We start from the raw sequence: 14020 nt of genomic DNA, 5'->3' as shown, positions 1-14020 counted from the left end.
ACTTCATCGGATTTGAGTTTCCTTTGAAGCTGCCAGAAGGCTTGATGAGTCGGCTCGAGTTCGCTCAGCGTCTTGTCCCAGCGCGTTTCACGCATCTCAGCAAGGCGTTCCTTTACAGCACGCTGTAAGTTACGCATGTGAGACTTGTTAGCGTCGCAGGGAAAAGTACTGTAGGCACGGACAGCCGCGTTCTTCTCGGTCACCAGAGCACGCACGTCATCCGGGAGCTTGAAGCGATGAAAGCTCGTCGTTTCAACTCTACGTGAACACTTGTCCACGGTGGATTGTACGTGCTCGGTGAACGAGCCGATCGCGCCTGTCATGTCAGCGACTGAGTTGATTTCATCGGGAATTGATTCTAACTGGGCGGAGGAGGATTTTAAGCTTTCGCTTAGCATTCTCCAGTCCGTGACAATCTGGGTGGGAGGAGGGCGATCCGAGTCGAGTGGGCCTGAGCGCGAGGCTAGTTCCACAAGAACCGGTCTGTGGTCGGAGGTGAGCTCGTGTAGTACCTCGATCGAATGTAAACGTAAGTTTACGTTCTTGAGGAGCGCTACATCGAGAATGTCGGGAAGGTGGTCGACTATATTAGGAAAGTGAGTGGGATGCATCGGAGCGATGACATCGAAGTTGAGGGATTCACACTGATTGAATAGCAACCTGCCTCTTGGAAGTAGTGTTGCTATTCCAGGCGGGATGTTTGGCGTTTAGATCGCCTGCTATTATTACAGAGTCGCTCAGGCCTAGTAAGGCTCTGAGATCGTTCGTGAAAAGGATCGGGTCGTAGGACTGAAAGGATGAGGACGTGGGAGGGCAGTAGGCCGATACGAGAGTGATCGACTGGTGCTGGGACATGGCTAGTCGACAGATCGAGGCTTCAATGCAGCTTAAGTCGGGGAGTGATCTCTACACAATGTAGCGATCTTTATAATAGATAAGCGTGCCGCCTTTGTGGCGTGTGATCCTGTCATTTCTAATTAACTTATAGTTAGCTATATTAGGGCCGCGTACACGCGGCTTTAGGAAGGTCTCTTGTACGAGAAGAATGTCTATCTTATGGGATTGTAGGAAGGCGGAAATCTCGTCGCGTTGGCCGAGAATACCGTTGGCATTATAATAGCCAAGCCTAAGGGAATGGGGTTTAATTTTGGATGTATTATCCATTTCTATTTCCTAAAGTGAGGCAGGTTTTGAACTGCCTGGGCGACGTCTGAATACTCCTGCATAACGGAGTAGAGTTTGATAAGGTCGCCATTGGTGGCGACTATCTCCCTCGAAAGTTGTTGAGCTCTGTCGCTCGTGAATACACTGAACGTGCTCAGTATAACGTTCATAGAACTGAGCGCTGATACTGGGCTAGAAGAGGGCGCGATCGCTTGCGCTTGCGCGGGCTTGGCGGCTATAGGAGCCGCGGAGGGCGCGGAGGGCGCGGAGGGGAGGACGGGAGGGACGCGAGGTAAGCTCGCGGGCGCCGCGGTCGAATTATTCACCGGGGCGGGAGTTGGCTGGGGCTGAGTTGGCCTCGGGGTTGGAAAGGCTCTCTGATGGTTGAGAGGGTTCCATGGGGAGGGCCGTTGTGGGCTGAGACGCTCGGGAAGTTGAGCGGTAGGTAGCCTCGCTGATGGGCTTTCCCTTAGCTGGCGGGCGTTTGCACGCTTGGCCAGCTTGGGAGACGTTTTTGGGGCCTTTGGGCAGCCGCGGTAGTTGGCGGGATGACCTGAGGCGCCGCAGAGTACACAACTCGGAGGCTCGGTGCACAGAGTGCGGTCCTTGGGTCGCGGGCAGTCGGAGGTGCCGTGTTGGCCTAGGCATTTCACGCACCTAGGCTGGGCGAAACAGTTGCGCTGTGAGTGACCCCACAGTTGGCAACGGTGGCATTGGGATACAATGCCAGATCTATTTGGCTTCTCGATTGAGATGCCGGTTAAATTACACACCGATTTGATGTTAAAAATCGGGTGGATTTTTGAAGGACACGGCTCGCATACTACGAGCACCATGTCGAAGGCGTGGCCGCTGCGGGCGCGGTGCATCCTATGGACTTGCGTCGCAGGGATTTTTTGTGACTTAAGGTCACTTAAAATGTCATCCGAAGGGATTTCCTTCGGAATACGGGTAATGACGACCCGTAGAGGTTTTTCCTCAGGGAGGGAGTATGTGTGGAACGAAATGTTCCTCGCTCTTAGCGCTTTAGTTATCTCCCTATAGTCGTCTGACGTAGGGAGGACGATTTTTATACCGTTGCCGGTATTGGAGGCCGATCTGTAGTTGATCTTACGATCAACACACAGCTTGGACACTTCGGTCCATTTTGCCTTGTCCTGTAAGTATACAGGCGGCGGAGGTTTGTTTTTTGGTGCGCTTTTGGGCTTAGCGGCACCTTGGGAGGAAGCGACCTGCGAGGTCGAGGGTGACGGGGCGGGGGATGCTGTAGACACAGCGGGCGGGCTAGGGAGAGGAGATGCGGCAAGGGCGATGGTCTTGCGCGCCTTGTCGTTGTTTTTGTTCTTTTTCCTCTTACCTCCCTGTACGACGGTGAAGTCTTCGTCGGAGGAAGAGGAGTCAGAGGGCTCGGAGGGTTGAGCATCCTCAGGGACGGGTGAGGCAGAGCGGGAGGACGAGGTGTCCATGCATTCGGCGTCGACGTTTGACGCAGGTGCACTCGCCTGAGTTATTTCCATTGTCTGTGAGACAATGGGATTAGGTACAATGGTCGAGTGCAGCTGGGCATCGACCATTGTATTGGGATTACCGTTTCCGCTAATGCGGCGGTTTTCCCCGAAGAGACGATTATAGGCTCAACAATGGGGCGCGACACAGCTGCGCCGGCCTCCTTTGTTGAGCCGTTATCGGTGATAACACAATAGCGCGCTAGGCGCGGGTCCTTGATATCAAGGTTATTGATCAAGTCGCCATATTTGGCGACAATGTCTTGGTCCTGAGGAGGACCTCGAAAAGAATTTAATAACTTCGGTAGTCATTTTCCCGTGAGGGAAGAGGGCTACCGAGCTAAAAGAGGTGGGGGCCTAAATATAAAAACCTAACAACCTATCTCCTATCTCCCCGGGTGGATAGGCCCGGGGATGTGTAACCCTCCCTGCCGGGTATAGGCAGGGAGGTGAGTACCTATTGGTGAGCCCTGTTTGTAAACCGTTCGCCAGTCTTATTGTGCGAACGGGCCCTAGCCAGTCTAGTGCGAAGGGTATAGAGATACCCAACCGACACCAGGTGTGTAGCTGTGAAAGCAAACCAGATGCAAGGCACGACTAGGAGATCCCCCAAGGCCGAAATCCGAGCTCCCGTCCAATTGACTGCCTTGCCCTGAAGGGGTTCGGCGGGTGTGATTGGGTCAACACCCTCTCGGCTTCGTTGGCACCGTATGGTTTCAACCGAGAACCACGAAACTGTGGCTTTTACCCAGAAGGGGTCAACTGAATTTACTTGACACAAACGTTTTAGAAACAGGATAATCGTCCGCCGCTTTGAAAAAAGCAGCTTTAGATTGATATATTTGTAGTCGGCAGAGCGACTACGGTGAGCGTTACGTCGGGCGTAACAAAGACAAAAGTCGTAAACGGGCGAGCGCAGAGCGACACGTCCGTACACGACGAGAGTCAGAAGTGGAGTCTCTGCTCAGATGCGCGCGCGCTCGTCTTATATAGCGGCCGGTCTGTGGCGGGGCGCTAGGCTCCGCCCTCAATGACGTCTAATGCTGTGAAGTAGGGGCGACGCGTGCGCGCTGTAGGATGTTGAGTTGCTACAAATATACATATTATCTACACACATGCGATTTTAAACTTAGTTTCTGTATACAAGAAATTTTTCATTTTGCTTAAAGAGGGATAATTTTAAACATTTTGGAATGAAGTCAGCTGTTATAAGTTATCCACCTCTGTCTCAAAAACGGTAAAACCTACAAAAGTATGTTTGATGTATGATTTGTCGAGAATTTTACTCCTTACAAGTTTCTTCTTACGAGTGAGTAACTATGGCACATGGGGAATCGAGATATTTATGAAACCTGTCTTTGTGACCTGGATTTTGTGGATTGAATATCTATTTTGGCGTCTATATGTTATTCTAATACATGAAGTATAGGTATTAATCTCAAGATTCATCAAAATTCGTTCAGAACTTTTTGATTGTAAGAGTAACAAACTGTGTTTTGGATTGTTTAATCCAAAACACATTTATAATATTACTATATTATGCCTACTTTATATGAAAGATTCAGCAAACCAATCACTTATTAAACCCACTAGATATCCGATTTACAACCTCATACCTTTACACCATTGCATTGCATTGGTGCAAGTTGCATTTGACTAATGTTCCTCAATGGCTCGCGGTAGCATTGTGCTCAATGAATGCTGAATTTATGAGGATATTACCTGAAACTTGGGCTGATTCAATGATTTATGGTGCTTTTATCGTAACTGTTTGCCGTGTGGGGGTATTCGATTGGGGATGTGGGAGTAGTGATGTTTGTTTCAAGGTTAAGGTGAAAAAATATTGCTTTGGCCAATGACAAGGTTCATTTACCCTACCTAAATAAATTATTCAAAGATAGACAAAATACATAAAAATAATAACTTATGATATGGGTATTGCAAAGACAGAAGTAAATAAAGTTTTAAATGAATATACCTAGTTTCGATTTGTGATGATCAGTGGATGGGTATAGCTGTAAATATTTTTTACAAGTGCTCTTTTTTTTCTTTGCTTGTTATTTTCTTAACAGCATTTAGTTGACATTGACCGTCATAGGTCAACTGAACAAATGTAAATGCTTCCTAATGAAAGTGACCAACAAAAACAAGTGTATCTTTTTATCTTTTTGCCGTCACTATGCCTTTCTCGAAGGCCTCCCTTGATTTTCAGTAGTGGTACTCCACTGAACTCTAAATACTAAAAGATGGAACTTGAAAGCCTTGAAAACAAGGGAGCGTTTATTTTATCAAAATTCCGCCAGGAAGTAACTTAGGGATTGTTATTTTTCTAGACGCCTTTGTTAAAGCAATTAGTGTTAAAACTTTATTTAGGAAATCTTTTGTTCTGAGTTTTGGTAGTTAAGTCTACAGGATGTTGTTTTAAAGAAGATTTTGTTAGGAATATCATTAGATTTGTACATTGTTTTAATGATACAGTAAAAGTATATCTATAAATAGAATTGCAATTAACGCACATTTTACCTCCAAACCCACATTTCCTTAAACAAACCAATATTCAAACGCAGAACGTTTATATCCGAAAAAAAAACGTAAGAATTCATTCCGAAAATATTCTCTCCTTTGCAAATATATCGCGAATTCTAATTTCACGCATTTCCTTCGGGGGTGGGGTTTGATCCCACAATAAGAAACTTGTATAAAGTAGGGGGAAAGATTCTGTAATATTTTTCCGGGTCCTGTGAATAGGATGCAAGGATTTGTCAGGCTCGTCCACCTCAATAGGCGGCTTTACGTTTGATATTATAACAAATACTGTCTCTAAGTCCCACGGAACGTTTTGGGCCGGATTTAAGTGAATATTCTTGGGCGAAAATGTTTTATGTTCGTGTTTTAATCTGATTTGTGATAGGAAAGCTGTGACTGTTTGGACGTCTGTCTTTATTATGAAAATCTTGAATCGCTGTTTTGCTGTTTCGGAACAAAGTTTATGTATAAAAAGGCCCTTACGTAAACCAAAAAGTAATAACCAAGTATACATGTCTGAAGAGTTATCATTCTCTTAAAAGGGCTGATCTCAACTACTAGTCCTATTTAAATAATTATTTCAGTGTTGAAATATGTAGTAACAGGTTCCTATCTAGAGAGGCGGGTTTAATCATTTGTGTGTCATGTGTGTTTATTAGTTTGCACCTCTGCATTAGCATAAAGATCTCAGTTATACTTGATAAACAATTCAAACATTTACAAGATCAACCTCTATATATAAACCAATAAACAACACCTCTATCCAAAATAGGTATTGTGCTTTATATTCGTCCTCTTGTCCTAACTAACCTTTGAAGCCTTTTTCAGCCTATGTAAACGGACCGCCAGACAGAGAATAGACCCTACAAATATATGTATACTATATAGTATATATATTGTATAAGGGCCAGTTGCTTTGTACGTGTCTAAACACGTGACTGCGAGATTAACTTCGTTGCAAGAAAAAGGTCATGTTCTTGGCAAGAAACTGTTTATGTGGTAGGAAAATAAGATTGGTTTTAATTGTTTATTTCGCCCTTATTATGTTCTCGTAGATATGTAAGTGAGAAGGTCTATGTTAATAGGGAAGAGTTTTCTATTATACCTAGTGTTATCTTTTTATTCTTTTTATTTAAGCAACTGTTTCTTAAAGACAAATGTTTGTTGCATTATCCCTTCTGTGTCGTGAAGGTATACATAGGAATATTTCAAAGATTTAAAGGGTAAAACCGTGGGAAAAAGATTGTCATATAAATATTATGAATGTATACGTATGTTTCTAATAAATTTATGTTTTCATAACATTTCTGTCATGGTTTTTGGTAAATCATTAGAAAAATAATATTCCGATTTAATAACAGTATGTATAGACGCAACGAAGTGTGCCCTATATACGAGAATTCAACCAAAAAGATAAGCAAGTATTCTCTTTTTATGCAGTCGAAAGTCGCGAACAAAAGTGCGGGACAAATTCCCGGCGATTTTGTTATCGTCCACGAAAGTTCTCGATTCCGTTTGTTCGTACATTTTGCTCGGTAAAAGAACAAAATATTCTAGCGAGCATTTCAGCGGCACAAATCTTGTTGGTTCGCTCCGATATTTTCTCTTACTTATATATCTTTTGTGGAGACGCCGTTTTTATTTCGCTGTTAAATAAATACTAGATATATAATTTTAGGTTGCTTACATTGTATTGTTTGTCTTTTGTTTTGTTAGATTGTATTTTTGTTATATAGTCGTTCATTTGTTATTCAACTCTGATAACTTCATACATACATATGTATTTTTAAATTGACCTTTATAAAATATTTCAGTACTAGAACAAAACTGAAAAATTATCTATTCGCTTTTGCAATATTATAGTTGATTTTATTCAGAATCAGGTATCATTAAAAATCTCGTAGTTCCACATACAGGCTGTTCCTCGTAGCATCGTTTGATTGAACGCCCACTTACAACTTTGTATCCGACTCGGTTGCAACGTAGTAAGTTTGCAATTACAGAAAACTGCACTATTTTATCTTAAGTGCAGTTTTCTTGCTAGTTTACTAGGGGAAACAATTCATTCGCTGCCCACTTAATCTCGGAGTTGAAACTGTCTGCGAATCGCCGGGACTATTTAAAAAGTTTCGGTATAAATCCGCGGGATGGCGCCGAGTCGGTACGCGGTATGTCCAACAGTGATGTGAAGAGGAGGTACAGTATGATGTTTTGAATGTAAAAAAGACGGGTTATGTAGGATTTGCAGTTATCGATACACAATTGTAATTCACAAGCCATGATAATGCCACAATGTTTTCCTAAAAGTTCACAATGTGAAATTCCTTGTTGATTAAGACGCCTAAAAACGACTCTACAAGCAAGATTTCTAATCCAATTACTCTAACTCTGACCGCAACAGTTTCACATCCCTAACAATGGCAGTGGTCAAAAAAATTGCTTGTTCTGACAAAAATAGACGCCTGCTTCACCGTCGGACGTAGAAGAGAGATTGGCACCGCTCACTGTGTCGACACCCAGCATTGAAATCTAGGCATTTTTTGGTTTTACACTTTTATTCGTTCAAAAAACTCTGTTTCTAGTTTTCAGCTGTGAAATGGGCTGGCTTTTGAGCTTGATTTTTGTTACGAAATGTGAAAAATCACCGGGAATCGTTTGAGTTTTTTGTGAAATTTTTGCGAGTGCGCAAAGTACTTAATTTATTCTACAGCAAAATGTACGTAAAATGGTGTATTTTTTGTTAAAAATATGCTAGATTTTTAGTTGAAAATGTTTATAACAACCAACATTAATAAAAAGTAAATACTTGTCTGAAATAATAATAATACTAATTAATGAATCGATCAGAAAAATACTGAATCAGATTTTTCAGGTATTTTTTTCTAAAACGAGATACACTCATTTTCCATCCAGATTCATTTCAATTAATTGCAAAATGTTTACATCAAACTTCCTGTAGTCGTGTTTCACGTTCATCAAATATATAAAATGCATTTTAGGAATCATTTTCCGTGTTCAGTTTCCATCTATTTGAGTACAGATACGTTTTATTTCATTTTCATTTGCACAGAACTAAAATTCGAATCCAATCAAATATTTGTAGTTAAAAATAACGCAATTCATATTGGCTGCGATTTTTCTATGAAAAATATTCGGAAAGTGGACGAAATATCAGGCAAAATTCGGAGTTTTTTCACAAAACTTATGTGCTCGGTTCAAACGACGGTGTGCTTAGAGCAAATAGAGTTTTCGCGACTAATTTCATATCGAAACTGGTATTGAAATAGTCGGAAAAAAGAAAGTTTACGGAGGGAGGTACAGTTTAACTCCGATAGCGGAATGGTCGTGTTCATGTAGAACACGAACAGGTAAAGGTGATATAACTTATAAATAATGTTTTGGACTAGTAACTGTTTTATTGTTGAATGATCTAATGATGAAGGTGCTCCATTGTCCTCTATTTTCATACGACAACGCTAATTATTAGTCACAGGTGGAGAAGGTAATCTTTCTAACAAACATCAAATAGGTATTCGGTGGCGATTAGTGGTGTATCTACGTGTAGTAAGTAGCTTTATAATGTTTCCCGTATAATTTAACCTTAATTAGTACTTACAGTTCTGATGTCGCTTTCGGCACCATTTGCTAAGTATTGTGTTTGCTTCAGGTTTGGCGCTAGCAGTTGCCTGTGGACAAAACAAAAGAAACATTTAATTAAACAATAATTAACAGTTTATGTATATGGCTTAATACTAGCTGTCTGCCTGCCGGGGCTATAGGATTGTTGTGTTGGAACTAACACTATAGGTATGGAGAAATCCGGAACAAAATATTTGAATTGAATTGTTCGGAAAAGATACCCTGATACGCAAAGGGCTCCTGAAGGAACATGGTGGGTTTTAGTCAGTAAGAGTCTGTCACTCCCTCATACTGCATAGCCAGAGGGGTCATTTGATGATTTTCCATTTCCAAATTAAAAATTCACAAACATTTATTTATCAGCCAAAAACACAAAATATTTCCAATTCATCAGTTTGATAGGTTATTAATTATTTGAAATATTATTGTAATTAATGAAACCAATCATGGTATTTTTCAATTAGGTAGTATGTTTTTGTCGACAGGTTAGGTACCAGGAATGTGCGAAAATGCAATCACAATGAAAGCAGAATTTGTTTAATAATTGATATATAAATTGTTAATTTAATTACCAAAATTAGCAAACACCTATTATTTCCCAATTCTGTTTACATCATACCAACCTAATAATATTTAGGTTAGTCAAAATAAACCGTACCGACGTCAAAAACAAAACAACGCAACAAAAACGTTTCAAATTACGAAGCATAACATTCGCTCCGCACAGTCGGTTAGCTGATTACTTTAATTTGCCCGAAAACAGTTTTTGTTATAATTTGTTGGCCGACGCGAAAGTTTTCGGTTTTTGGCGCCAGTTTGCGAACACCCCTTAGAGAATCTAACGAACTGGAGACGCCATTGCCGTGGTTTTCTACCATACTAAAAGGTTCGAGAGCACCGTTCATATTTGTGTACATAGATGTGTGTGCATCAAGCTTGTGCAAGTGTTTGTAAATTTTGACGTAAATGTGCTTAAGGATGAGATCGAAAATGCATGAGCTATCAATATTTGTTGCGCTGCCTACCGCCGCACGATTTTTATATAGAGCTTTGTTGTCATGGCGGATCTAGTTGGTCAAATGATCTAAGAACTTGACCGACCTTGTTTCGATTTTTGGGGTCGCTTATGCTATGGATGTATAGAGGTTTTGCGTCAAGTGTTTGTGCCTTTTCGTAGTAAACAGCGTGAAATTATTGCCAATTTACTGCGTATTGAGTGATTTGTTGGTGGTACGAATTTCTCTTGAGGATTTAAATATAAAGTTTATCATCTTTGAAATATGCATGAGTCACGATTAGGTCCTTCTTTAAGTTTTTTTTTTTAAATATAGTTGATACCCATACATAGTTATCTTAATAATAAACATATTTTTTAACCTGATAACTGACGCAATGAAGTTCTCTATGGAACTCTTGTACTATTCTTAATTTTCATTAAGCTCGTTCATCATTTTAAGTAACCCTCTTGCAAACCTTTGCAGAATAATACTTTTGACATAAAAAACCTAGCTACGTCTATTGAAAGCAATAAATTCCCAAAATCTCTATCAAAAGCAGTATTAATGAAGCTCAAAGCGTGTCAGTTTAAATGTGATTATTGCGCGCCATTGTTTTCGGCGGGAGTCACGATCAGCTGTGATTGTCGGCGGCCATGTTGGATTCTGACGTTTCGTGTACACAGAGTGTGAGCTCGTGTTTTGCAGTACCTACTGATGTTTGTGAATTACCGTGGACTATCAATAGTGAGACGCGACGGGGTTTTGTGATGAACCTTGTGAATTCTAATTGTTCAGTTGTAGGTACGTTGGTTCGGCTGATTGTACGTAAAGACTTTGTCTCTTTGAACTATATTGAGATTTTAAGTTGGTATGCAAAGATCCTTTCTTACTTAGATCATTAGACGGTGGTGTCGTTCTTGATTTATAAATATACACATCCAAGTGATACAATATTGGTTTCGAAAATAAGCGATTAAGAGCCCTTACTGTATTAAAGAGCTGTTACGTCACTGAAACAATATATTTTGGTGCAATTGTTGTAAATGAATTTCGAAACAATACATTAAGGTTGACATTATTGTGAGCTACTTTCGAAAACAAAATGCAGCATTAAATTAACAGCATTAAACAGCATCAAAATCCTCGAATTTCAATTCAAATTAAAACCGAAAAGCGAACAAATACCACGTAATAAGCTACTTATGTCTAATTATAGATTTTATTCGTAAAACCGGGGTTAATAATGGCGTTTTTCGCGCGTATTTTACAGTGTTGCCAGAGTAACGTGTTGGAGTCTTTTCACATCATCGGGTAATGATGTAATGCTTTAAATTTGCGCAAATTGTGGCGTTAATTACCAGGGCAGGGTTAATTAAGGTATTTATATGGTGATGTGAGAGTGTGTAAGTGGTGCTATTTCTGTAAAGAGTGACAGTACGGATTAAATGGCTTTTTAAACCTTTCCTGATTTATGGTGGCAATAATGGAAGAATTTTACTGAACCAGTATTTTCAGTAGTTAATTCGAGGAAAGTAATTTTGCCATTTAATATAATACCAAAAATTAACAGATTTTCACCTCTACGAAAACATCAATTATGATTATAATTACCTTATATCGAACTGAAAACAGTTCTTAAAATAAACTGTAATTTCCGTTTACATCAGCCAGTACTACACAATAATCAACTTCAAATACACGCCACGAAAGCGACAACTTTGTAATAAAGAACAGAGTCATTGTGTGTTTTAATTTAACCGTCAGAAAATAAAAATAAAAAACTTTCGTAAACGAGAACAGGTTTCTGTTGAAAGTTAATATTTAGACGTGTGATGTGTGATATACGGACGACATAACGTGACGAAAAGGTTTAATTTTTATTTGCGCCATTAAAAAAGTTTGGATATCATCAGCTCACTAAAATGTATATTGTAAGTTTAGGAAACATGTACAGTGAACTAGCTGTTTTCCCGCGGTTTTATCCGCTACTCTTGGGAACTACTGCCATAATATGTGTCAAAAAAACTACATTGATTTAGATTGAAAGGATAGAAATACAAGATATTTTATTTATTTGTATTTATGTATGTAATTTAACAAAACCCACCAAGGCTCGGGCCCCAGATGATGGAATTAACAAATACATATGTGTGCCTTGTAAGAATACCTCTCTCAAAACCTTTGAGTACCGAGTACCTTATTCAGTACCGATTGCATGATATATTTCGAGGAATTCACCGTAGGTACATGACAAATTGACGTATGCGTTCTCTTCTGTAGACTGGCTAAAACCACAGAGCATCATGGTGAACGGTCTAACGATACGAAGCGCACTGAGCCGTTCTGTTACTCTGTGATGTGATGCTCTGTATTCGAACTGTTTGAAGATATGAAAATCGTTCGGAATATGGAACACTTAGGTGTAACTACTATTGTTGGTAATAGCCAATAGGTGAGTATTGAGTTGCTTTTGTTTTGTGAATTCCAAGTTTAAATTACAGAATTTGTATGTATCGGTACGTTATGGACTGACAGTAGGCATATAAGTAGTACATAAAGGTTATCCCCCATAATTATAAAAATCTCTAATCACCTTCTAAGCAACATTTTAACTAATCACTAGTTAAAGTCTTAAGTAGTGATTAAATGTTAGTTAAGACATGCTTAAGAAACGTTTATAAGTAAGAATTTTCTTAAACAGCCCTTAAGTATTGCTTATTATTTAATTCACGTTTATAAGTAAGGCTGTAAATGTCTTGCTAAGATTAGGTTTACAAATTGGTAGCAGTGTCGAATCAGCCGTACATTTAAGTATCAACGCTATAGGACTCCTTACGTAGCGGTTATATTCCTTTTCCTACTTCAAAATGCAATGCCCCACTCCTAAAGCAGAATTCTCACACTTTATGATTTACTTCGCAGCTTATTACACCCTCACTTTAACCTCCCATAATTTAGGCCATTAAACGTGCGAGAAGCAACTTGACATACAAATCAGTGCGAAAACAAGAAAGTAATAAAGCACGCAGTTTACGACATATTCAAGCGACGCGACCGACGCGACCGACGCGACCGACGCCGACGTACGCGGTAAACAATTTTCGACAACATATTTTTCGTGTACAGCAAAACGCTATAGATGTCTTGGTACAAGCTATGAACGAGGGCAGTATAACTAATAATAAGTAAGAACTTATAAGGGCGAGAATAACCCTATGTTCATGCAATCATGCTTAAATTGCTGAAATTGGCGCAGAGAGCGATGATGACTCTGAGACTGACAGGCTACTTTTTATCTGAATGATGAACAGATTCCGCGAGGCTCGGTTGACCGGGAGAAATCTATGATAAATGGAAAGAAAGGTGTCGAATAAGTAACTATCGAAGTTAGAATAATAGATATGTTACCGAATTTATCTTTATTATTTTTTTTTAAGTGATTTAGAGCCACATTAAAAGTAAAGTCTTATATGAGACCGCTATCGCCTATGAGTTGCGCCAATCATCTTGTCATACATATTTCACGTATTCCTCGTTCGTCGCCGGAGGGCTGCATAAGGTACGGAAATCGGTAAATTGATGTCCAATGTAAATGGTTTCTAGCGATTTTTTTAACTTATGACGCCATTTCCCGGCGTTAGTGTTAGATTTGTGTTCGGTAAACGGGAATGTTATTGCTAGCAATATTTTTCTGGTAGATTTTTATTGTTTAACAGATTATTGGATTTATGACATGTCCCATTTGTGGTTTTGTTTGTAAATACTTATTTAAACAGATCCGAAACTCTCTTTTTTCTATTAACCATCTTATAAAGAAGCAGCCCCTAGTTTGTAAGTTGGCGATACACCCATGCACTGAAAAGCATGCAAATCTCTCTCTGGTCTCGTCAGAATGCCGTCCCATCGGGCTTTGAGATTGAGAGAATAGATATTGCACCTGGATTTGCGCAAATGGCCGATTTCCGTAGGCTTGAGAACGGACACCGTGGCCAACAATCGGCTTGGACTCCATTTATTTTATACTAGTCGTTTTCCCGCGGTTTTACCCACGTCCCGTGGTAAGTACTGCCTGTATCGGGATTAAATATAGCCTATGTTACTCGTGGATAATGTAGCTTTCGAATGGTGAAAGAATTTAAAAAAACGGTCCAGTAGTTTTTGAGCCGATTCATTACAACCAAACAAACA

The 14020-nt window shown here is 40.0% G+C and overlaps 1 protein-coding gene across 10 annotated transcripts in view; it reads right to left on the bottom strand.

The window, feature by feature from the left end:
* Positions 1-14020, bottom strand: part of Mmd (mind-meld) — a 425901-nt gene that overhangs the window by 98909 nt on the left and 312972 nt on the right. For all 10 annotated transcript variants that reach the window (XM_064036153.1, XM_064036149.1, XM_064036156.1 and 7 more), the window contains one exon: positions 8812-8881. In XM_064036153.1, coding sequence (XP_063892223.1) covers positions 8812-8881 — 70 coding nt within the window. The remainder of the gene's footprint in view (positions 1-8811; positions 8882-14020) is intronic.

This window comes from Helicoverpa armigera, chromosome 9 (assembly GCF_030705265.1).
Source record: "Helicoverpa armigera isolate CAAS_96S chromosome 9, ASM3070526v1, whole genome shotgun sequence".
NCBI lineage: Eukaryota > Metazoa > Arthropoda > Insecta > Lepidoptera > Noctuidae > Helicoverpa > Helicoverpa armigera.
This window is presented reverse-complemented; position numbering and strand designations above follow the sequence as displayed.